General features: G+C 43.0%; 1 protein-coding gene across 1 annotated transcript in view; it reads left to right on the top strand.

Annotated features, from left to right (window-relative positions):
- Positions 1-27,500, top strand: part of LOC133576551 (steroid hormone receptor ERR2-like) — a 415,815-nt gene that overhangs the window by 296,541 nt on the left and 91,774 nt on the right. Inside the window, exon 6 of the mRNA XM_061929856.1 lies at positions 1,179-1,594. Coding sequence (XP_061785840.1) covers positions 1,179-1,594 — 416 coding nt within the window. The remainder of the gene's footprint in view (positions 1-1,178; positions 1,595-27,500) is intronic.

Raw genomic sequence — 27,500 nt, 5'->3', positions numbered from 1 at the left:
CATTCCCTGGTTACTTAAATTAAAGAGATATAAAAACATGCAATACAATTATACTATAGCATGTAATCAAATTAAGAAAAGTCATAAAATGCCCTTTCATTGACACATACTTATACATTACATCGACACCTATCATTTATATCGTAACACAGACAATACATCTCTTGTTCACATCTGTCATCATTTCAAGATCCAAGATTCAAGATGCTTTATTATTGTCCATTCTTTAACATGTACAAGACACATAAGAACTGAAATTTCATTTTCGGCACAGTCCCACTAAGGGGACAAGACGGGACCGCCAACGGATCAGCCACTTACGGCGCTCATTTGTAAAAACAACCATGATTTTAACAGACACACCTCACAGCTTACAACAGGGGTGTCATACTCATTTTAGATGGGGGGGCCACATGGAGGAAAATCTACTCCCAAGTGGGCCGGACTGGTAAAATCACGGCACGATGACTTAAAAATAAAGACAACTTCAGATTGTTTTCTTTGTGTAAAAATAGAGCAAGCACATTCTGAAAATGTACAAATCATAATGTTGTTGTTTTTTGTTTTTTTTTACACTTACCGTATTTTTCGGAGTATAAGTCGCACCTGCCGAAAATGCATAATAAAAAAGGAAAAAAACATACATAAGTCGCACTGAAGCCTGGCCAAACTATGAAAAAAACTGCGACTTATAGTCCGAAAAATACGGTACATGTTGCGGTTAATAGTATTCTATCTTTATTTGTCGTTATTTATACTATCTGAATAAATTATGTGATAATTTTCATCAGTCAACTCATTGGTGTTAATTTTCAATCTATCAAGATAAAAAAAAAAATATCAAAATCAAATTACAGGATGTTATTTATGTAGTTTGATCATTTTCTTCGACTGGTGCACAACCAACATGTGTTTTTTTTTTTGTTTGTTTTTTACATATGTAGCATCATCTACAAAGGTACAAATAATTGCTATTGCGACATCTAGTGGACACATTTAGAACTTCTGTTTCTTTCATTAAAAATTTTTTGACTGATTTTTATACTTACCAAACTCATCCCGCGGGCCGGATAAAACCTGTTTGCGGGCCTGATCCGGCCCTCGGGCCGTACGTTTGACCCCCCTGGCTTACAAGAAAATATATTGAATCTCACTTTTAAATGTCTTTTTGTGTCCAGGCTGCTAACTAGAATGCCCTCTGAGGACCGACACCTGTCCTCCAGCTGTGGGTCCTACGTTAAAACCGAGCCCTCCAGCCCGTCGTCCTCGCTCGTGGACACCGGCAGCCACCACAGTCCCAGCGGCAACTCGGACGCCAGCGGCGGCTACATCCACAGCGGCGGCGTACGCTCGCACGTCCTGGACTCGCCGCCCATGTTTAATCCGGGCATCCACGGCGGCGGCGCCGCCTGTTTACGCCGCTATGACGACTGTGCCGGCGGGCTGGCGGATGAGTCGCCCATCAAGTGCGAGTATATGCTCAACGCCATTCCCAAGAGGCTCTGTCTGGTGTGTGGCGACATCGCCTCGGGCTACCACTACGGCGTGGCCTCCTGTGAAGCCTGCAAGGCCTTTTTCAAAAGGACGATACAAGGTAGGTCACACTTCCTCTATGGAATTCATCTTATTCTACTATTTTTCAGACTTTTTCAATATATTTCAGGGGTCTCACAATGGTGTATTTGAAACACAAAATCTAGCTTTGATGCTGAAATTTAGTTAAAAAGCACTAAAGGGAATAAACTGTTTTGTGTATCTGTAGCTTTAGTGCTGATGAGCTGTGTTTTTTGTACAATTGTGCATTTTTTATATATACACTGTAACTCTTATATGCCATAGATAATGTTTTTAAACGTTTAATATTGAAACTGTAGCCGCTAGAGATGCGCGGTTTGCGGACACAACCGCGGAGTCCGCGGATTATCCGCGGATCGGGCGGATGAAATTAAAAAAAATAAGATTTTATCGGCTCGCGGGTCGGGTCGGGCGGATTAATTAGATTTTTTTTTTTTTTTTTTTTTTTTTTTTGCGGGTGGCAGTTAAACCAATTGGGAAATATATATACATAGTTAAATGTTGTTACCCACATACGAAAAACGAGCAGGCACCTGCTGCATATGCCACAACAGAAGAAAAAAAAAGAAAAGAGATGGACACTTTTACGGAGCGGAGAAGGGACGCCTCGCCGGGGTCCGGGACCGAGGCCCCTTCCCCCGAGAGGGCCCCACCGGGAGCCGTAGCTGAGGCGATCCGCGAGAAGGGCCCGACGCACGTCCAGGGTCACTACCGCGCCCACCGCACCGACACCCCGCCTCGTCCGCTTTCGCCGCGGCCGGCGTCACGCGCAGCAGGTAAGCAGTTTACCTGCCCGCCACCCCCGTGGCCGGGGGCTCGTAACATGGGTCACTCCGCGCGCTCCGCCCGCGCAGCTTACCTGCTTGCCACCCCTGTTGCCGGGGGCGCGTAAAAGGGGTCACTCCGCGCTCAGTGCGCTCACTGAAGGGGTGGGGCTCACCCTGGTTGATATAGAGAGCAGGACGGTGGCCATGGAATTTCATTTAAGGTTTGTGATAAACCATCAAACTCATTCGTTAAAAGGACTCTATAGTAATATAAAGCGAAATTTTCTGGACATTATCATGCAAGAAAAGTTTATTTTTGGGATCGCGATCACCGCGTAATGATTTTTAAAGGTTGCATTACATTATTAACTGTCCCATGTGATCAGCCAGTGCGATTGGAAGTCCATGCTCAATTATTGCCTCCGTAAATAAAACTTCGGCATTTATCACATCCAAAGAATCTGTTTGGGCGACGAAAAACGTTGAAAGTTTTCCACTTGTATCGCTAGCAACGGCATTAGACTTGTGTTCTTTTTGTCCCAACGTGGTCTTTTACATCGCTAATTCCTCCGTGTCCGATCGAAAAATCTTGTCTGCACAAGGTGCAATTCGCGTAGTTTTCACCCTTTTTTTTTTTTTTTTATTAATATTAGATATATAACAACGGGCGGATGGTGGGCGGATGCAGTTCAGATCAAACGTTACATCGGGTGGATGGCGGATGGATGACGACTTTCTGACGCGGTTGCGGATGAGATAAATTGCCTATCCGCGCATCTCTAGTAGCCGCCATTATGATGTGCAGTGTTGTTTTCAAATTACCGTATTTTTCGGACTATAAGTCGCTCCGGAGTATAAGGCGCACCGGCCAACAATGCATAATAAAGAAGGAAAAAAACATATATAAGTCGCACTGGAGTATAAGTCGCATTTTTGGGGGAAATTTATTTGATAAAACCCAACACCAAGAATAGACATTTGAAAGGCAATTTAAAATAAATAAAGAATAGTGAACAACAGGCTGAATAAGTGTACGTTATATGAGGCATAAATAACCAACTGGTATGTTAACGTAACATATTATGGTAAGAGTCATTCAAATAACTATAACATATAGAACATGCTATACGTTTACCAAACAATCTGTCACTCCTAATCGCTAAATCCCATGAAATCCTATACGTCTAGTCTCTTACGTGAATGAGCTAAATAATATTATTTGATATTTTACGGTAATGTGTTAATAATTTCACACAAGTCGCTCCTGAGTATAAGTCGCACCCCCGGCCAAACTATGAAAAAAACTGCGACTTATAGTCCGAAAAATACAGGTACCGTAAGTCTTGAACTATAGAACGTATATGAACGGTTGGAATCTGCGCTTTTGAGTGACATACGGGATATTGCGGTAATCTACATCACAGCACTAAGCAGAGTGGGCGGGGTTTGCTTACAGAGCGGCCAGCCTGAACTGCAGGTGTCAGGACCAGACGCAAAAGCAGATTTTACAACAAAGTTCTGCACAAAACTGATATTATATCAGATTGGAGGTGTTTTTTTAGCCCTTTAAGTTCATATGTTTGTCGCATTTTGTTTAATTGTAAAAGGTGTCGAACGAGGAAGATTTCTGAAAGTACACGAGAAGAGGAGCGACGCTCATATGTTGTTAATATTCAGTGTTTAATTGTTCATAGTTAATATTGTAAATCTCACATTCTTTATTTTCATGTAAGTAATGGGTGTCTCATTTAGTAAAAAAAAAAAGTAAAATGTTTAAAATACGTTTTTGTATTAGTGTTCCTAAAAAAGTGGACCGAACCACACAAACTGGAGAGATGATATATGTATATATACTGTATGTATATGTATATATATATGTATGCATATATATATATATATATATATATATATATATATATATGCATACATATATACTTACATACATACAGTATATATACATATACATACAGTATATATACATATACATACAGTATACATACATATATACGCATATATATATACATGTGTGTGTGTATATATATATATATATATATATATATATATATATATATATATATATATATATATATATATATATATATATATGTCTTAATAAGGTTATCCAAAAAATAGTGCTCGATACCGTAGTAGAGCGCAATATATGTATGTGTGGGAAAAAAATCACAAGACTATTTCATCTCTACAGGCCTGTTTCATGAGGGGGGGTACCCTCAATCATCAGGAGATTTTAATGGGAGCATTCGCATACCATGGTTTATATAGGGCACAGAGTGGGTGGGTACAGGCTGGCCTAGGGGCGTGGTGATTGGCTCATGTGTTACCTAGGAGGTGTTTCCGTCTATGGCGGCATGCTGTTACAATTTCGCTGCGCTTGTTGAGGGATGACAGGTCTGGACGGTAAATAATAAACAGTTTCTCTTTCAAGCATAGGTTGCATCTTTTATTACCACTATTGTAAGGTGTGCTGGATGCAAGAATTTGCCATGTTATTGAATATTCAACATTATTGTCTTTGAGGTCCCAAATGTGTTTGCTGAGTTCTGTGGTATTTCGCAGGTTTTTGTTCCTGAAAGAAGCCTTGTGATTGTTCCATCTGGTTTTGAATTCACCCTCGGTTAATCCTACATATGTGTCGGATGTGTTAATGTCCTTGCGTATTACCTTAGATTGGTAGACAACTGATGTTTGTAAGCACCCCCCGTTGAGGGGGCAATCAGGTTTCTTTCGACAGTTACATGCTTTGTTGATTTTGGAGTCGCTCTGTCTGGGGGTCGACGGCTCATTTGCAATTGTTTTGTTGTGGTTTGAGATGATTTGTCGTATATTGTTCATGCAGCTGTAGCTCAATTTAATGTTGTTCTTGTTGAATACTTTTCTTAGGGTGTTGTCTTTGGGAAAGTGTTTGTCAATCAGATTGAGGAATTTGTGTCCAATGTTCGTTGAGACGTTTTTGCTGTATGGGGGGTTGTACCAGATGATGTCGTTTCGTTTTCTGTTCTTTTTTGGCTGGTTTCCTGGCGTGGGTTCATAGGTGAGGGTGAAATTGTATCCGCTTTCATCAAGGGCTTTTTGGTATATATATATATATATATATATATATACATGTATATATATATATACATGCATATATATATTTATATATGTGCATATATACTGTGTGTGTATATATATATACATATATATATATATATATATATACATGTATATATATACATGCATATATATATATATATATGTGTATATATATGTGCATATATACTGTGTATATATATATATATATATATATATATATATATATATATATATATATATATATATATATATATATATATATACACACATATTAGAGCTGTCAAACGATTAAAATATTTAATCACGATAATTGCATTTTGTTCATAGTAATTCAAAATTAATCGCAGATAGGTATAATGTTTCATCATTAATAAGTGTACCCTAGACAGATCATTTTCAGGGGGGTGGCTTCATATTTCTGCATGACAATGTTTTAAAATTCTCTATGAATTAATAAAATGTAATTGCCTTCTGTAATTGAGGACTTGACCAGTACATGTTATAAAAGAATGTACACAAAATTTCAGCCAGCCAGAAACCCCACTTTTCTGTGATTAAAAACGATTGGCAACAAATCGAGGATCTATTTTTGGTGTTATTGGGGACTGTACTCATGTTCATAGACTCTGTTTGGATACTTCTGTCATCCATGACGAAAAGCGAGCTGCAGAGAGCCTGACTTCACACTTGCTTTGCGTTGCTGGGAGCCTTTCTCTCATTAAAAGCCTCCAGTGTCATCTTAAATTGTGAAGATGGCTGTCTGCGGGTGTATCTCCAATATTTTAAAGTACGTCCACAATGCGGACAAGATGCCTCCGCTCCAGACAACCCCGTCCGTGCGTATGGCTGGTGTTAATGTGTATGTTAGAGTGTTATGGTGGTCATTTTTCCTATGGTCTGTAAACATACCGTGTCAGCGGAAAATGAGCAAGTGTTGTGTGTCTAGGAGAGAAACACGGAGTCAGACGTGTGTGCACGGAGGAAATTCTTGCTGGAATTGGGCCCGTTTATAGCATTAAATTGGCCATAAAAGCTAAAAATAGCGTCAGACTTTGTTTGTTTTCTTCTGGACGCTACAATACATTATATCACTTTATTTTGTTAGGTGTAGCGGCTAATATGAAGCCCGTACATTAAGGAGAAACCCTAAACGTAGCTAAACCGGATGTATAGCGTAGCGCTTTTATTTTGAAGCCGGAATAGTATGTGTTTGGTTTGAGAAAGTGTCTTTACATGTTTTGATGTCGGATCAACTGTTTGCAATAAAAACAAGTCTCCTTTCGACATCCTGCCGACAGTCTTTCATTTCTGTTGAGCGTTTATGTCATCTTACTTACTAAATCAGTCACAGTAACAATTTAAATGTTATGTTATCACTGCACCTTAATCGTAATCTGAACGCGGAAATGAAGCACCACCCACCTCTAGAACGACACACACAGCAGGCGTTTGCTGCAGGGATGTTGCCTCTTCTCACTGCAAAAAATAGTCTGGGAGAACAACTTGCCACGGCTTTGAACCTGATATTTCCATAAGGTAGACTTTCTTTTGTCCATTTCTGCTCGCTTGTGGCTTATCAGTTGCAAGTGAACTGCAGCCAAGTTCCCCTGCTATGGCACGGCACGAGGGTCAAATAGAAGCCTTTGCGTTAATCGCCCGTTAAAAAAAGTAGTGCCGTTATTGAAATGTATAGTTAACTTTGACAGTCCTAATATATAAATATTTATATACACAATACAGTACAGGCCAAAAGTTTGGACACACCTTCTCATTTCAATGCGTTTTCTTTATTTTCATGACTATTTACATTGTAGATTGTCACTGAAGGCAACAAAACTATGCTCTGATTACTGTTTTGCACGCTCTTGGCATTCTCTCGATGAATTTCAAGAGGTAGTCACCTGAAAGGGTTTTCACTTCACAGCTGTCTGTCAAACGTTTAAAATATTTAATGCGAGAATTGCATTTTCTTCATAGTAATTCAAAATTAATCGCGAATAATCGCAGACAGGTGTACCTCTTGAAGCCCATCGAGAGAATGCCAAGAGTGTGCAAAGCAGTAATCAGAGCAAAGGGTGGCTATTTTGAAGAAACTAGAATATAAAACATGTTTTAAATGATAAATGATAAATGGGTTATACTTGTATAGCTCTTTTCTACCTTCAAGGTACTCAAAGCGCTTTGACACTATTTCCACATTCACCCATTCACACACACATTCACACACTGATGGCGGGAGCTGCCATGCAAGGCGCTAACCAGCAGCTATCAGGAGCAAGGGGTGAAGTGTCTTGCCCAAGGACACAACGGACGTGACTAGTTTTCAGTTGTTTCACCTTTTTTGTTAAGTACATAACTCCACATGTGTTCATTCATAGTTTTGATGCCTTCAGTGGCAATCTACAATGTAAATAGTCATGAAACAAAGAAAACACATCAAATGAGAAGGTGTGTCCAAACTTTTGGCCTGTACTATATATATATATATATATATATATATATATATATATATATATATATATATATATATTACGTTAGGTCAGGAAAAAACACAGAGGCTATTTCATCCCTACAAGCCTGTTTCGCAGGTTTCTCTGCTCTTAGGGGATTTGAAGAGCAGAGAAACCTGCGAAACAGGCTTGTAGGGATGAAATAGCCTGTGTTTTTTCCTGACCTAAGGTATATCCCGCTCTACCGCGGTATTGAGCACTGTATAACGAATAAACCACAGAAACCTTGAGTATATATATATATATATATATATACAGTATATATATATATATATATATATATATATATATGTATATATATATATATATATATATATATATATATATATATATCGTACACACATACACACTGGCACCCAGACACTTTTTTAAATAATAAAAATAATTGCCCAGGTTTGGCATAGAACAACATAATATTAAGGAGTAGGACAGGAGGACACAGTTGTTAGTAACACTAGCATAGCTATGTGAGCTACAATGATAACATTACGCTCGTTAGCCAATTTCCTGAAGGAAAACCAAACGATAAAAACTTCCAGTTCTCATGTCTGGAGCTGGCAGAGCTTCAGACCGCATTCTAAGATGCGTTGCAAATCCTAAGCTCACTAAAATATGTCATGCATTTCCATAACGTTGACGCATGAAGCAGATGATAGGGATACACGCTAATGATGAAGGACACAACATACGTTACAACTAGGGCTGTCTAAGTTAACCAATTAACTCCTGCAATTAATCACAAAACATACGCAGATTTATTTAGATGCCCCTTTACCTTATGGTTACCTGAAAGGTTTGTTATAAGGTCAGTGATCAGGTGGATGCATAGGGGTAGGGGGTAGGGGGTAGCGTGGAGTGTATATTGTAGCGTCCCGGAAGAGTTAGTGCTGCAAGGGGTTCTGGGTATTTGTTCTGTTGTGTTTATGTTGTGTTATGGTGCGGATGTTCTCCCGAAATGTGTTTGTCATTCTTGTTTGGTGTGGGTTCACAGTGTGGCGCATATTTGTAACAATGTTAAAGTTGTTTATACGGCCACCCTCAGTGTGACCTGTATGGCTGTTGACCAAGTATGCGTGGCATTCGCTTGTGTGTGTGTAAAAAGCCTTAGATATTATGTGACTGGGCCGGCATGCAAAGGAAGTGCCTTTAAGGTTTATTGGCGCTCTGTACTTCTCCCTGCGTCCGTGTACACAGCGGCGTTTCAAAAAGTCATAAAATTTTACTCTTTGAAACCGATACCGATAATTTTCGATATTACATTTTAGAGCATTTATCGGCAGTCCGATATTATCGGACATCCCTACTATTAATCAATATGCAAAAGTAGTATTAATGACAGTTTGACAGTACTAATTAAAACTCTGCTTTCAGCATAAAAGAATATGGAAGGAAGAAATATCTCAATATTTTGTTAACATGTCATACAAAGTGTCCATTTCTTTCTCCTTCAGTTATCTTTAATATTACTGATGTGGCCATGTTGCACTTAGCAGCCAGGACAGAGACGTAAGTGTATTCTGCTTCCATGCGTCTTATTGCATTCCATTTGTAGTCCTATGCTTGTCATCACATTTTTTTTCCATTACTGGTACTTACATTTCTGTGGGGAATCACAAAAAACAACAACTAAGAAGCAAAACACACCTTAGACGAGACCTGGGCAAATTCAGGCCCGGGGGCCATATGCGGCCCGTTAAGCTTTTCAATCTGGCCCGCCGGACATTCCCAAATAATGTTTTTATATCTTTAAGATGGAAAGTGTAGCTGCCATTATGATGTGCAGTGATGTTTTCAAATAACTGTAAGTCTTGAACTATACAAAGTATTTCAATGGTTGGAATCTGCGCTTTTGCATGATATACTAGTTACTATGGTAATCTAATTAGTTACTATGGCAGTCTAATTAGTTACTGTGGTAATCTAATTAGTTATTATGGCAGTCTAATTAGTTACTATGGTAATCTAAGTCACAGCAGCTCAGACGAGGCACCAAGCAGTGTGGGTGGGGAGCGTTTCCACACAGTGTTTCCAGAGCGGCCAGCCTGAAATGTGGGTGTCAGGGACAGACGTGGAAGGAGATTTTTACAGCAAAGTTCTAAAGCTTAGTGATATATCAGATATATCAGATTGTAGGTGGGTTTTTTTTACTCTTCGCATTCATATTTCACTATGTTTGTTGCATTTTCGTTGTGTTTCGCTTGATTGTAAAATATGCCGATCAAGAGGGAGTGTGGCGTTCGTATGTTGTCAATATTCAGTGTTTTATCGTTCATAGTTAATATTGTAAATCCCACATTCTTATTTTCATGTACATTCTGAGTGTCTCATTCAGTAAAAAAATTTAAAATTACATTCTGTTTTTTTTAATGCGGTCTGTCAAAACGTTTTTAGCATTCAATCAGACATTATTGTGAGGTTTTGTATTAGTGTTCCTAAAAATCAGATATACCAGCCCCCAGACACATTTTTTCTCTAAATTTGGCCCCCCGAGTCAAAATAATTTCCCAGACTTGCCTTAGGAGTTTTTCTGTAAGATGTCATCCAAATTTGAATCAGAGTTTGGATGTTTTGGTGTTTGGCTTGGGTAGACCAGTTGCAATTATCGTGTGTGCATTTATTGCACACATGATATAACAGGTTGGTTTACAAGACTATATATAAGGGGTGTCAAACTAGTTTTCATTGAGGGCCACATCGCAGTTATGGCCGCTTTTAACAATGAGTAATACATGAATATAAATGTATATAAATAATACGTTAACAATATATTTTTTTACATAATCTGCAAAAAAAATAATACAATTTTACTTTAAGAACTGTCAGCTCAGTCACCAGAATGTTACAGTAAAAGCAGTGAGTTTTTTAACAGCATATAAAAATGTTTAAATAAATGGAATGGAATGGAAAAACAATATCACTGTTTTTAGCGATACAATTAAAGCAACAGAGCTGCTTTTTTTTTTTTCACTGTAAAATCGTGTTGTTTTATTGTATTTTTGGTTTGTTTTTTAATGTTTTAGTTTCGTACTGCATATGGAAAAAAACAGTACCAAAGTTGATTTTACGGTAAAAAAAAACTCAGTCTGCGGAATTTAACCATAAAATCTATTGTCAATTTTACCGTCTACAATTTCATTGATGATTTGTTTTAAGTCAAGCAGATATTTAAGTACAGTATTTATCTTTATTTTAACCAAAAATATTTTTGGAATACATGATAATATAATATTTTGATAAAAGTTCAAGTCAACTGATATCCAAGATGGCGGCGCGCACAGACACAGCGGCTTACGGCTCTCCATTTCAGTGCTCTTTCTTCCTTCTTTTCTTCATGTTTTTTTTCCTTTTGTGCACCACCTGTACTGCAAACACCCGGTACACCCGCCAGTCACTCTTGGATATCGGTAACTCGCACCAGATATCTGTTTCGAGCGACTTTCACCACAAGCACAACATCCCAGATGACATAGCGAGAGCACAGGGCTCTCCGTGGTTTGTTGTCGGGTCTGGGAGACGGCGTAGACGGAGGAGGGAGAGGAGGCAGAAGCGTGGCCGCAGGTCCGGCGTCTTGCTCAGGCTTAGGATACAACCCCACAAGCCACCTCTACCGAGCCTGTTCCTCTCTAATGCCAGATCCCTTGTACAGAAGATGGACGACCTGGAGTTACAACTTGCTGGAAACCGCTATGTTCGGGACTGTTGTGCTATGATTATCACCGAAACCTGGCTTCACCCGGAAATACCCGATGCTAGCATGCAGCTAGCCGGACGCACTCTGCTCCGCCGGGACAGAACTAAGGACTCCGGTAAGAGCAGAGGAGGGGGGCTCTGTATCTACGTGCATGAGAACTGGTGCAACAACGGGACAATCACTGAACAGCACTGTTGCCCGGACGTGGAGTACATGTCTGTTAGATGTCGGCCTTTTTTTCTCCCGAGAGAGCTGTCTGTTGTTATCATCACGGCTGTGTATATTCCACCGGACGCCAAAGTAAACACAGCGCTCTCTCTTCTGCTGAACACCGTCAACGAACAGCAGCGGGCCCACCCCGACGGTGTTCATATCATAGCAGGGGATTTTAATAAGGCCAATCTGAAGACTGTACTCCCTAAGTTCTACCAGCACGTGAAGTGTTCTACAAGGGGCAAGAACACCCTGGACCACGTGTATACCAACATAAAGCACGCGTACAGAGCTACACCCCTCCCCCAGCTTGGACAGTCAGACCATCTTTCCCTCCTGCTCTCTCCTACCTACACCCCCATCAGACGCCAGGCCAGGCCTATCACAAAGACTGTTATGACCTGGCCTGACGATGCACTCCCCAAACTTCAGGACTGCTTCCAACACACAGACTGGGACCTCTTCCAACAACAGGAGCTGGAGACAGCCACAGGAACGGTGCTGGACTACATAAAGTTCTGCATCGGGAATGTGACTGTGGAAAAAACTATCCGGGTTTACCCCAACAAGAAACCCTGGATGACCAGCCAGGTCCGCACACTCCTCAGGGCCCGCGACGCAGCCTTCAGGTCAGGGGACAGGGCACTGTACAGTGTTGCTAGAGCCGACCTGAAGAGAGGGATTAAAAATGCAAAGGCGGACCACAGGAGGTGCATAGAGTCCCATCTGTCCAGCAAAAACTCACGGGACATTCATGACATCACAAACTTCAGAGGCTGCAATATGACAACTGCGGATCAGAGTGCGACACTGGCAGAGGAGCTTAACTGTTTCTTTGCCCGTTTCGAAACCCCCCAGCGACACTCATCTGCTCCAGCCCTGCCCCCGCCCCCACCGGGCTCCGGCGCCACTCCACTCACTGTACAGGAGCACAGTGTCAGACGAGTGCTCCTGGCTGTGAACCCCAGGAAGGCTACCGGACCAGACGGAGTACCTGGAAAGGTGCTCAGGACGTGCGCCCACCAGCTCGCTCCCCCCCTCACCAGGATCTTCAACCTCTCCCTGGCTCAGGCAGTAATCCCATCCTGCCTGAAGTCATCTACAATAATCCCGGTGCCGAAGAAGTCTCCCATCACCAGCCTGAATGATTACCGACCAGTGGCCCTCACTCCGGTAATCATGAAGTGCTTCGAGCAACTTGTTCTCCAGCACATCAAGGACCATATCCCTCCAGACTTCGACCCCCACCAGTTCGCATACCGGGCAAACAGGTCCACAGAGGACGCCATCGCTGTTGCTCTCCACTCTGCTCTGAACCACCTGGAGCAGCAGCAGAGCTACGTCCGGATGCTCTCTGTGGACTATAGCTCTGCCTTCAATACAATAATCCCGGACAGACTCTGCAATAAACTGGACACTCTTGGCCTCCCCCCTCTCACAAACGCCTGGATAAGGGACTTCCTAACGGACCGACCCCAGAATGTGAGACTTGGCACGCACCTCTCATCCTCCCGCACGCTGAGCATCGGCTCCCCACAGGGCTGTGTGCTGAGCCCCCTCCTCTACTGCCTTTACACCCATGACTGCAGTCCGGCCCACAGTGACAACCTTACCGTCAAGTTCGCCGACGATACCACAGTGGTCGGGCTCATCTCCAGGGGTGACGAGGCTGCCTACAGAGAGGAGGTCCTGAAGCTGACGGCCTGGTCTTCGGAGAACAACCTCGCTCTCAACACCAGCAAGACCAGAGAGATCATCGTCGACTTCAGGAGGAGCAGCACCGACCCTGCCCCCCTCTACATCAACGGCGAGCGTGTAGAGAGGGTCCACACCTTCAGGTACCTTGGAGTCCACATCTCTAATGACTTCTCCTGGACAGTCAACACCACATCAATCATCAAGAAGGCTCAGCAGCGGCTACACTTCCTTAGAGTCCTCGGGAAGTACAACCTGAAGCCTGACCTGCTGCTGACCTTCTACCGCTCGTCCATCGAGAGCCTGCTGACCTACTGTATTACGGTATGGTACGGCAGCTGCACTGCAGCAGACAGGGAGAGGCTGCAAAGAGTGGTCAAGACGGCTCAGAAGATCATCGGCCGCCCTCTCCCCTCTCTGACGGACATCTACATCTCCCGCTGCCTCAACAGAGCCAGTGCCATCATCAAGGACAGCACCCACCCTGGCTCTGACCTGTTCCACCTGCTGCCCTCTGGGAAGCGCTACAGGTGCATTAAAACCAAAACAAACAGGCTAAAGAACAGCTTCTTCCCCAGGGCCATAACCATAACCATCCTGAACGGACTGCCCCATTGTCCCTCATAACTGCCTTCTCTTCGGTGCAATAACCCATTCCACCAACCACCCTGTTTTTTTTTTTTTTTTTTTTATGTATATATTCATTTCACACCATATTCATTGCACTTCTACATTTTTTATATTTTTATATATTTGCACATTGTTTTTCTAGCATGCACACATCGCACTGTATGGAATGGCCTCAATCTCGTTACCTTGCGTAATGACAATAAAGCTGATTCTGATTCTGATTCTGATTCTGATTCTGATTCTGATTCTAGTCACACACACACTAGGTGTGGTGAAATCATCCTCTGCATTTGACCCATCCCCTTGTTCCACCCCCTGGGAGGTGAGGGGAGCAGTGAGCAGCAGCGGTGGCCGCGCTCGGGAATCATTTTTGTGATTTAACCCCCAATTCCAACCCTTGATGCTGAGTGCCAAGCAGGGAAGTAATGGGTCCCATTTTTATAGTCTTTGGTATGACTCGGCCGGTGGTTTGTACTCACAATCTCAGAGGCAAAGTTAATTTTACGGTAAAAAACAACTCAGTCGGTGGAAATTAACCGTAAAATCTATTGTCAATTTTACAGTCCACAATTTGATTGATAATTTGTTTTGAAATCATATGTCAAGCAGATATTTAAGTACAGTATTTATCTTTATATTGACAAAACATATTTTTGGAATACATGATAATATAATATTTTGACAAAAGTTAAAGTACAACTGATAGTCTCACACACACACTAGGTTTGGTGAAATTACCCTCTGCATTTGACCCATCCTCTTGTTCCACCCTCTGGGAGGTGAGGGGAGCAGTGAGCAGCAGCAATTCCAACCCTTGATGCTTGCATTTTTTATAATCAGAATCAGAATCAGAATCAGCTTTATTGTCATTACGCAAGGTAACGAGATTGAGGCCATTCCATACAGTGCGATGTGTGCATGCTAGAAAAACAATGTGCAAATATATAAAAATTTAAAAAATGTAGAAGTGCAATGAATATGGTGTGAAATGAATATATACATGAAAAAACAAAACAAAAACAGGGTGGTTGGTGGAATGGGTTATTGCACCGAAGAGAAGGCAGTTATGAGGGACAATGGGGCAGTCCGTTCAGGATGGTTATGGCCCTGGGGAAGAAGCTGTTCTTTAGCCTGTTTGTTTTGGTTTTAATGCACCTGTAGCGCTTCCCAGAGGGCAGCAGGTGGAACAGGTCAGAGCCAGGGTGGGTGCTGTCTTTGATGATGGCACTGGCTCTGTTGAGGCAGCGGGAGGTGTAGATGTCCGTCAGAGAGGGGAGAGGGCGGCCGATGATCTTCTGAGCCGTCTTGACCACTCTTTGCAGCCTCTCACTGTCTGCTGCAGTGCAGCTGCCGTACCATACCGTAATACAGTAGGTCAGCAGGCTCTCGATGGACGAGCGGTAGAAGGTCAGCAGCAGGTCAGGCTTCAGGTTGTACTTCCCGAGGACTCTAAGGAAGTGTAGCCGCTGCTGAGCCTTCTTGATGATTGATGTGGTGTTGACTGTCCAGGAGAAGTCATTAGAGATGTGGACTCCAAGGTACCTGAAGGTGTGGACCCTCTCTACACGCTCGCCGTTGATGTAGAGGGGGGCAGGGTCGGTGCTGCTCCTCCTGAAGTCGACGATGATCTCTCTGGTCTTGCTGGTGTTGAGAGCGAGGTTGTTCTCCGAAGACCAGGCCGTCAGCTTCAGGACCTCCTCTCTGTAGGCAGCCTCGTCACCCCTGGAGATGAGCCCGACCACTGTGGTATCGTCGGCAAACTTGACGGTAAGGTTGTCACTGTGGGCCGGACTGCAGTCATGGGTGTAAAGGCAGTAGAGGAGGGGGCTCAGCACACAGCCCTGTGGGGAGCCGATGCTCAGCGTGCGGGAGGATGAGAGGTGCGGGCCAAGTCTCACATTCTGAGGTCGGTCCGTTAGGAAGTCCCTTATCCAGGCGTTTGTGAGAGGGGGGAGGCCAAGAGTGTCCAGTTTATTGCAGAGTCTGTCCGGGATTATTGTATTGAAGGCAGAGCTATAGTCCACAGAGAGCATCCGGACGTAGCTCTGCTGCTGCTCCAGGTGGTTCAGAGCAGAGTGGAGAGCAACAGCGATGGCGTCCTCTGTGGACCTGTTCGCCCGGTATGCGAACTGGTGGGGGTCGAAGTCTGGAGGGATATGGTCCTTGATGTGCTGGAGAACAAGTCGCTCGAAGCACTTCATGATTACCGGAGTGAGAGCCACTTGTCGGTAATCATTCAGGCTGGTGATGGGAGACTTCTTCGGCACCGGGATTATTGTAGATGACTTCAGGCAGGATGGGATTACTGCCTGAGCCAGGGAGAGGTTGAAGATCCTGGTGAGGGGGGGAGCGAGCTGGTGGGCGCACGTCCTGAGCACCTTTCCAGGTACTCCGTCTGGTCCGGTAGCCTTCCTGGGGTTCACAGCCAGGAGCACTCATCTGACACTGTGCTCCTGTACAGTGAGTGGAGTGGCGCCGGAGCCCGGTTGGGGCGGGGGCAGGGCTGGAGCAGATGAGTGTCGCTGGGGGGTTTCGAAACGGGCAAAGAAACAGTTAAACTCCTCTGCCAGTGTCGCACTCTGATCCGCAGTTGTCATATTGCAGCCTCTGAAGTTCGTGATGTCATGAATGCCCCGCCACACCTCCCGTGAGTTTTTGCTGGACAGATGGGACTCTATGCACCTCCTGTGGTCCGCCTTTGCTTTTTTAATCCCTCTCTTCAGGTCGGCTCTAGCAACACTGTACAGTGCCCTGTCCCCTGACCTGAAGGCTGCGTCGCGGGCCCTGAGGAGTGTGAGGACCTGGCTGGTCATCCAGGGTTTCTTGTTGGGGTAAACCCGGATGGTTTTTTCCACAGTCACATTCCCGATGCAGAACTTTATGTAGTCCAGCACCGTTCCTGTGGCTGTCTTCAGCTCCTGTTGTTGGAAGAGGTCTCAGTCTGTGTGTTGGAAGCAGTCCTGAAGTTTGGGGAGTGCATCGTCAGGCCAGGTCATAACAGTCTTTGTGATAGGCCTGGCCTGGCGTCTGATGGGGGTGTAGGTAGGAGAGAGCAGGAGGGAAAGATGGTCTGACTGTCCAAGCTGGGGGAGGGGTGTAGCTCTGTACGCGTGCTTTATGTTGGTATACACGTGGTCCAGGGTGTTCTTGCCCCTTGTAGAACACTTCACGTGCTGGTAGAACTTAGGGAGTACAGTCTTCAGATTGGCCTTATTAAAATCCCCTGCTATGATATGAACACCGTCGGGGTGGGCCCGCTGCTGTTCGTTGACGGTGTTCAGCAGAAGAGAGAGCGCTGTGTTTACTTTGGCGTCCGGTGGAATATACACAGCCGTGATGATAACAACAGACAGCTCTCTCGGGAGAAAAAAAGGCCGACATCTAACAGACATGTACTCCACGTCCGGGCAACAGTGCTGTTCAGTGATTGTCCCGTTGTTGCACCAGTTCTCATGCACGTAGATACAGAGCCCCCCTCCTCTGCTCTTACCGGAGTCCTTAGTTCTGTCCCGGCGGAGCAGAGTGCGTCCGGCTAGCTGCATGCTAGCATCGGGTATTTCCGGGTGAAGCCAGGTTTCGGTGATAATCATAGCACAACAGTCCCGAACATAGCGGTTTCCAGCAAGTTGTAACTCCAGGTCGTCCATCTTCTGTACAAGGGATCTGGCATTAGAGAGGAACAGGCTCGGTAGAGGTGGCTTGTGGGGTTGTTTCCTAAGCCTGAGCAAGACGCCGGACCTGCGGCCACGCTTCTGCTTCCTCTCCCTCCTCCGTCTGCGCCGTCTCCCAGACCCGACAACAAACCACGGAGAGCCCTGTGCTCTCGCTATGTCATCTGGGATGTTGTGCTCGTGGGGAAAGTCGCTCGAAACAGATATCTGGTGCGAGTTACCGATATCCAAGAGTGACTGGCGGGTGTACCGGGTGTTTGCAGTACAGGTGGTGCACAAAAGGAAAAAAAACATGAAGAAAAGAAGGAAGAAAGAGCACTGAAATGGAGAGCCGTAAGCCGCTGCGTCTGTGCACGCCGCCATCTTGGGAAAAAAAATAATAATTAAAAAAATAAAATAAAAATAAAAAATAAAAAATAAAAGTCTTTGGTATGACTCGGCCGGGGTTTGAACTCACTACCCACCGATCTCAGGGCGGACACTCTAACCACAAGGCCACTGAGCAGGTTAATATGATAATAATATAATATAATATAATATAATAATATAGGGCAGCACGGTGTAAGAGGGAGGGGTTAGTGCGTCTGCCTCACAATACGAAGGTCCTGAGTAGTCATGAGTTCAATCCCGGCCTCGGGATCTTTCTGTGTGGAGTTTGCATGTTCTCCCCGTGACTGCGTGGGTTCCCTCCGGGTACTCCGGCTTCCTCCCACCTCCAAAGACATGCACCTGGGGATAAGTTGATTGGCAACACTAAATTGGCCCTAGTGTGTGGATGTGAGTGTGAATGTTGTCTGTCTATCTGTGTTGGCCCTGCGATGAGGTGGCGACTTGTCCAGGGTGTACCCCGCCTTCCGCCCGATTGTAGCTGAGATAGGCTCCAGCACCCCCCGCGACCCCGAAGGGAATAAGCGGTAGAAAATGGATGGATGGATGGAATAATAATATAATATTTAGAGATGTCCGATAATATCGGCCTGTCGATAAATGCGTTAAAATGTAATATCGGAAATTATCGGTATCGTTTTTTTTATTATCGGTATCGTTTTTTTTTTTTTTTTTTTTTTTTTTTTAATTAAATCAACACAAGATACACTTACACTTAGTGCACCAACCCAAAATTCATTCACACTCATTCACACAAAAGGGTTGTTTCTTTCTGTTATTAATATTCTGGTTCCTACATTATATATCAATATATATCAATACAGTCTGCAAGGGATACAGTCCGTAAGCACACATGATTGTGCGTGCAGCTGGTCCACTAATAGTACTAACCTTTAACAGTTAATTTGACTCATTTTCATTCATTACTAGTTTCTATGTAACTGTTTTTATATTGTTTTACTTTCTTTTTTATTCAAGAAAATGTTTTTAATTTATTTATCTTATTTTATTTTATGAATTTTTTTTAAAAGTACCTTATCTTCACCATACCTGGTTGTCCAAATTAGGCATAATAATGTGTTAATTCCACGACTGTATATATCGGTATCGGTTGATATCGGTATCGGTAATTAAAGAGTTGGACAATATCGGAATATCGGCAAAAAGCCATTATCGGACATCCCTAATAATAATAATATTGAATTTTAAAAGACTAAATGCAATACATGATTTTTCATGTCAAAAGGGAAAGAACAAATATATTTAGTAGGAAAAGATTTTATTTTATTAACGCATATTATTTCCAGGCTTTCGTGGGCCCCCCCGCCTTGAGTTTGACACCTGTGCTATATATGGTGGGGATTAGAGATGCGCGGTTTGCGGACACAACCGCGGAGTCCGCGGATTATCCGCGGATCGGGCGGATGAAATTAAAAAAACTAAGATTTTATCCGCTCGCGGGTCGGGTCGGGCGGATTAATTTTTTTTTTTTTTTTTTTTTTTGCGGGTGGCAGTTAAACCAATTCGGAAATATATATACATAGTTAAATGTTGTTACCCACATACGAAAAACGAGCAGGCACCTGCTGCATATGCCACAACAGAAGAAAAAAAAAGAAAAGAGATGGACACTTTTACGGAGCGGAGAAGGGACGCCTCGCCGGGGTCCGGGACCGAGGCCCCTTCCCCCGAGAGGGCCCCACCGGGAGCCGTAGCTGAGGCGATCCGCGAGAAGGGCCCGACGCACGTCCAGGGTCACTACCGCGCCCACCGCACCGACACCCCGCCTCGTCCGCTTTCGCCGCGGCCGGCGTCACGCGCAGCAGGTAAGCAGCTTACCTGCCCGCCACCCCCGTGGCCGGGGGCTCGTAACATGGGTCACTCCGCGCGCTCCGCCCGCGCAGCTTACCTGCTTGCCACCCCTGTTGCCGGGGGCGCGTAACAGGGGTCACTCCGCGCGTAGTGCGCTCATGAAAGGGGTGGGGCTCACCCTGGTTGATATAGAGAGCAGGACGGTGGCCATGGAAGTCGGAACCCGCTAAGGAGTGTGTAACAACCCACCTGCCGAATCAACTAGCCCTGAAAATGGATGGCGCTGGAGCGTGGGCCCATACCTGGCTGTCGCCGGCAGCGAGACGCGCTTGGAGGTGCGCTCAGCGCGGCTCCCATATGATTGCGCACTGGTGTGCGTCTGGGTCGTGACAGCGTGGCACGCGAATGTCTGTGCATTGGATCAGTCTCCTTTCTTTAACAGGCAAAAGCTTTATAACCTCACCATACCTGCCAACTTTTAAATCAGAAAAACCTAGTAGCCAGGGTCCAAGGGCCGCAGGCCCCGGTAGGTCCAGGACAAAGTCCTGGTGGAGGGTTCAGGGCTTCGCCCCCCGACGCAAAATGACTATTAGCATTCAGACAGGTTAAAATGTTGCTAAAACCATCACTTTTCTATCAGTCACAGTGACTTTTCAAAACAAAAATATTACAGCAAAAATCATATGGGTTGATTGACATGTTTATTCTGTAAGCTAACTTCAATAGTTTGAAATTATTTTGACAGTTAATGCCAGTTATCCTGTCAACCTTTCACAAGACTTCAATTTGTTAATTGAAAGTATAAATAGTATAAACACTTTTTACAGTATGTCGTGCTGTGAAATACAGCCGACAGGATTGCGCTTGCATGGTGCAGGAGAACAAAGGACTTCTTTCATTTAAGGTTTGTGATAAACCATCAAACTCATTCGTTAAAAGGACTCTATAGTAATATAAAGCGAATTTTTCTGGACATTATCATGCAAGAAAAGTTTATTTTTGGGATCGCGATCACCGCGTAATGATTTTTAAAGGTTGCATTACATTATTAACTGTCCCATGTGATCAGCCAGTGCGATTGGAAGTCCATGCTCAATTATTGCCTCAGTAAATAAAACTTCGGCATTTATCACATCCAAAGAATCTGTTTGGCCGACGAAAAACGTTGAAAGTTTTCCACTTGTATCGCTAGCAACGGCATTAGACTTGTGTTTTTTTGTCCCAACGTGGTCTTTTACATCGCTAATTCCTCCGTGTCCGATCGAAAAATCTTGTCTGCACAAGGTGCAATTCGCGTAGTTTTCACCCTTTTTTTTTATTAATATTAGATATATAACAACGGGCGGATGGTGGGCGGATGCAGTTCTGATCAAACGTTACATCGGGTGGATGGCGGATGGTTGACGACTTTCTGACGCGGTTGCGGATGAAATAATTGCCTATCCGCGCATCTCTAGTGGGGATATATTTTGGATGCTCGTGATGAATTGGTTGGTTGTAGTTGTTAATTGGCGGCCATGGTTGCCAAAGAGGCCAGCAAACATGACTTTGTGTGCTATTCTTCTTCTTCTCCTTTAACGGAGGACCAAATTGACCTAATGTGTCCGCCATTCGTCCCGCGCTGTGGGAGTTTGAGTCAATAACAATCAGTGTTGGGGTGACTGTAATTAAGAAGCCGGCGTTTCCTCGGCAGAAAGTCAAGAAAGGGGCCGAGCAAGGTGGGGACGGCGGTCTCTTTAGGGACCGTGCATGGGGGCTCCCGAGTAGACGAGGGGTCCAATTAGAAAGCCGGTGTTGTCGGAGAGAAGAAGAAAAAAAAAAAGAGGACGCGGAGGAGTCCTCTGAATAAAAGGGACAAGGGACGTTGGTCAGTCACTGAAAGGAGACGGCGCTTTAATGGAATGGTAATCAGGGAGTACGGTGGGGGGGTCCCGGCCTCGCTAAAGGAGGGGCACAAGGAGAGGTCCAGCCTGAGTGGAGGCGAGCTCGTGGATAATAGAATGGCATAATAATATATCAACATTTAGAGGGAAAATAAGAGAGGTTAAGGGAGGATATTAGAGTGGCTGAAATGTCCTTTGAGGAATAAAGGTGGACACAGGAGCTGATTAACTAAGAGCTTTCATACCGCTCCCTTTTTAAAGGTACACAATTTAAGACTCATTTGGAAGCACACACACACACACACACACACACATTATACTGTACATGTCTAAACTGTTTTCTTAGATAACCATCAAATGACTGAGTCAATGTGACCTTTTGAAAAGGGATAGATGTCATTTGAAATACTTTACACTTTTTACACGCCATAGCAACCTCTAGTGTGACCTTTCAGGGGGGAACATGGAAAAATATGAAATACGAAATTATGTTTGGGTGAAAAAATAAATTCAAATCAATTACTACTAATGAATGTATTTATTCAGGCTTCAAAAAAATACGTCAAATCATGTGTAAAATGTAAATAAGACATACAGTCGTGGTCAAAAGTTGACATACACAGCTCAATTTTTGTTTCATCTGACCACAGAACTTTCCTCCATGTGATGTCAGATGAAACAAAAATTGAGCTGTTTGGCCACAATACCCAGCAATATGTTTGGAGGAGAAAAGGTGAGGCCTTTAATCCCAGGATCACCATTCCTACCGTCAAGCATGGTGGTGATAGTATTATGCTCTGGGCCTGTTTTGCTGCCAACGGAACTGGTGCCTTACAGAGAGTAAATGGGACAATAAAAAAGGAGGATTACCTCCAAATTCTTGGGTCTTGGGTGCAGTTGGGTGTTCCAACAGGACAATGACCCCAAACACACGTCAAAAGTGGTCAAGGAATGGCTAAATCAGGCTAAAATTAAGGTTTTAGAATGGCCTTCCCAAAGTCCGGACTTAAACGTGTGGACAATGCTGAAGAAACAAGTCCATGTCAGAAAACCAACACATTTATCTGAACTGCACCAATTTTGTCAAGAGGAGTGGTCAAAAATTCAACCAGAAGCTTGGAGATGGCTCCCAAAAGCGCCTTATTGCAGTGAAACTTGCCAAGGGACATGTAACCAAATATTAACTTGCTGTATGTATACTTTTGACCAAGCAGATTTGGTCACATTTTCAGTAGACCCATAATAAATTCATAAAAGAACCAAACTTCATGAATGTTTTTTGTGACCAACAAGTATGTGCTCCAATCACTCTATCACAAAAAAAATAAGAGTTGTAGAAATGATTGGCAACTCAAGACAGCCATGACATTATGTTCTTTACAAGTGTATGTAAACTTTTGACCACGGCTGTACATATTAGGACATGTATTATTGGTACATTAAAGCTTGCAATGTCTTTTTATACCACATATTGTACAGTTTACATAACATCGTTTTTATGGAAAATAAATTGGGTTTATTGGGGAATAAACCCAATAGGGACGGCGTGGCGCAGTGGAAGAATGGCCGTGCGCGACCCGAGGGTCCCTGGTTCAATCCCCACCTAGTACCAACCTCGTCATGTCCGTTGTGTCCTGAGCAAGACACTTCACCCTTGCTCCTGATGGGTGCTGGTTAGCGCCTTGCATGGCAGCTCCCTCCATCAGTGTGTGAATGTGTGTGTGAATGGGTAAATGTGGAAGTAGTGTCAAAGCGCTTTGAGTACCTTGAAGGTAGAAAAGCGCTATACAAGTACAACAACCCATTAAATGTAATTTTAACTTGCTGACAGTACATTTTTGTACCAAACAAGATGTCAATGGGCAGCACTGTTAAATTTAAAAATAAAAATGTGTCTGGGGGCCGGAATATCTGATTTTTAGGAACACTAATCTAAATTTTACAATAATTTCTGATTGAATCATTCAATCAATTCCTTTATTGTCATTGTCATAATAACACTTAAGTCATACATGAACAACGAGATTTTCATTTGAGCTTTGTCCAGCGGCATAGAAACTGCATTGATGTGCAGGTTGACAATAGTTTACATTTTAGCATTTTAGCATTGTCAGGAAGATCGTGATAAGAGGGACGTGGGAACAGTCAGATGTCTGATGGGTGTTACGTTGATGTTGCAGCAATGCAATGTCCAGAGCACAATTATTGAGGTGGTGAAGAGTGAGGTAATAAGATGGTCCGGGGCAGCAAAGGGGCAGGCTGTTCATTCAGCAGTCTCACAGCCTGGGGATACAGACTGTGAGACATTCTGGTGGTCCTGGCGCGAATCGATCTATACCTCCTTCCAGAGGGTAGCAGGTTGAAGAGGCCATGTGCACATCCTGAAACCTAGTGGTATCACGATGTTGTGTACTCGCTTTGGGCAGCGAGTTGTGTACATGGCACTCATCTCTGGGAGTATCGCCCTTGTAATTTTTCCCGCCGCTTTAACCACTTTGAATGCTACAAATGTTATGACAGACCGCCTTAAAAAAAACAATGGAATTTTTATTTTTTTTACTGAATGAGACACCAGAATGTACATGAAAATAAAGAATGTGGGGTTAATAATATTAACTTTGAACGATAAAACACTGAATATTGACAATATTTGAACGTCACACCCTCTCTCAATCGACATATTTTACAATCAAGCGAAACGCAAGAAAAATGCAACAACACAGCGAAAAAAACCCACCTACTATCTGATACATCAGATATATCACTAACCTTTAGAAATTTGTTGTAAAAATCTCCTTCTGTGTCTGTCCCTGACACCCACATTTCAGGTTGGCCGTTCTGGAAACACTCTGTGGAAACGCTCCCCACCCACACTGCTTGGTGCCTTGTCTGAGCTGCTGTGACTTAGATTACCATAGTAACTAATTAGATTACCATAGTAACTAATTAGATTACCATAGTAACTAGTATATCATGCAAAAGTGCAAATTCCAACCATTGAGATACTTTGTATAGGTCATTTAAAAACATCCCTGCACATCATAATGGCAGCTACAGTTTCCATTTTAAAGATCTAAAAAAATGATTTGGGAATGTCCGGCGGGCCAGATTGAAAAGCTTAACGGGCCGCATATGGCCCCCGGGCCTTAATTTGCCCAGGTCTGGTCAAGAGTGTGAATGTTGTCCGTCTATCTGTGACTTGTCCGATTCGTTTTAACAAGGATTCGATATTTGTGGTTGCCGATACGATCCAGGGACAACATTATTTTTTTTAGAACGATATGATCCGAAACAATTGAGTTTAAATTGATTCAGTAAGTTTTCATCAAAAACAAAAATTAAGCAGTGTAACTGTGAAATAAATAGTTGATATCTCCAGCACCCCCCGCAACCCTCAAAGGGATAAGCGGTAGAAAATGGATGGATAGATGGATACTGGACAAAATGGATGGATGGATGGATACTGGACAGTGCAGGTGAAGTTTCCTATATTATTATTATTTCTTGTAAGGGAAATAGATTTATGGATACAAACAAGCAATCAACAATTAATGGGCAATGCATCGTATTTGAATAAAGTGCAACCAACACTATAGGTTGAATTAACAAGAACATACTTTTCTCCTCACATTTTAAACATTCAAGCAATTTTTAATAAAAGTACATCAACACACATGTTAAGAGTAGATTTACAGTAAAGGGTGTCAAACTCATTTTAGGTGAGGGGCCGCATGGAGGTAAATCTGTGCACACGCGGGCCGGACTATTGAAATCATGGCATTAAAACTAGAAAATAAAGACAACTTCAGATTGTTTTCTTTGTCTTACGTTGGCCAACAATAGAACATACACATTCTGAAAATATTACAATACAAACATCGAAAAAAATACCGACAGCTGTAAAGTTTAGATCCATGAAGGAAAGAAGAAAGTGAATGAATGTTTATAACTGAATACATTTACATACAGGTAAAAGCCAGTAAATTAGAATATTTTGAAAAACTTGATTTATTTCAGTAATTGCATTCAAAAGGTGTAACTTGTACATTATATTTATTCATTGCACACAGACTGATGCATTCAAATGTTTATTTCATTTAATTTTGATGATTTGAAGTGGCAACAAATGAAAATCCAAAATTCCGTGTGTCACAAAATTAGAATATTACTTAAGGCTAATACAAAAAAGGGATTTTTAGAAATGTTGGCCAACTGAAAAGTATGAAAATGAAAAATATGAGCATGTACAATACTCAATACTTGGTTGGAGCTCCTTTTGCCTCAATTACTGCGTTAATGCGGCGTGGCATGGAGTCGATGAGTTTCTGGCACTGCTCAGGTGTTATGAGAGCCCAGGTTGCTCTGATAGTGGCCTTCAACTCTTCTGCGTTTTTGGGTCTGGCATTCTGCATCTTCCTTTTCACAATACCCCACAGATTTTCTATGGGGCTAAGGTCAGGGGAGTTGGCGGGCCAATTTAGAACAGAAATACCATGGTCCGTAAACCAGGCACGGGTAGATTTTGCGCTGTGTGCAGGCGCCAAGTCCTGTTGGAACTTGAAATCTCCATCTCCATAGAGCAGGTCAGCAGCAGGAAGCATGAAGTGCTCTAAAACTTGCTGGTAGACGGCTGCGTTGACCCTGGATCTCAGGAAACAGAGTGGACCGACACCAGCAGATGACATGGCACCCCAAACCATCACTGATGGTGGAAACTTTACACTAGACTTCAGGCAACGTGGACCCTGTGCCTCTCCTGTCTTCCTCCAGACTCTGGGACCTCGAGTTCCAAAGGAAATGCAAAATTTGCATGGTTGGGTGATGGTTTGGGGTGCCATGTCATCAAATCAAGTTTTTCAAAATATTCTAATTTACTGGCTTTTACCTGTATGCATACAAATGGGTTTTCTTATGTATTATTTTTTTTAATGAATAAAGTAACCTTTTTCCAAAACACAATATAGAATGTGAGATATAACAGGATAATGCATACATTTATCATTTGTTTTCAAAACAGTTACAAAAAAGTGGGACCCCAAAAATGTACTGTGGGACCCCAATTTTCCCAGGGACCCCATCAAGTCACTACCTCTTTGGTCCACTGGCGCCGCTAAAATCAACCAAAACTAAAAGTTCTTAAGTGGGGCTTTAAATCCATTGTTTTCCTTTTTTCTAGTATTGAAAAAATGTGTTGTTTCCTTTTTAAAACGATGTTGGATCGATGCCTATCTCTTGGAAGGCAACCTTGCTTAGCACAGATTGATCTCTTTGAAATTTAGGAACATAAATCGATATATTGATGTGTCGATCAATCGTTACACCCCTAATTAATATATATATATATATATATATATATATATATATATATATATATACAATACAGGCCAAAAGTTTGGACACACTCTCTCCTCATTCAATGTGTTTTCTTTATTTTCATGACTATTTACATTGTAGATTGTCACTGAAGGCATCAAAACTATGAATGAACACATGTGGAGTTATGTACTTAACAAAAAAAGGTGAAATAACTGAAAACATGTTTTAGATTCTAGTTTCTTCAAAATAGCCACCCT

The sequence above is a fragment of the Nerophis lumbriciformis genome, linkage group LG34 (assembly GCF_033978685.3).
Source record: "Nerophis lumbriciformis linkage group LG34, RoL_Nlum_v2.1, whole genome shotgun sequence".
NCBI classification, from domain to species: domain Eukaryota; kingdom Metazoa; phylum Chordata; class Actinopteri; order Syngnathiformes; family Syngnathidae; genus Nerophis; species Nerophis lumbriciformis.
This window is presented reverse-complemented; position numbering and strand designations above follow the sequence as displayed.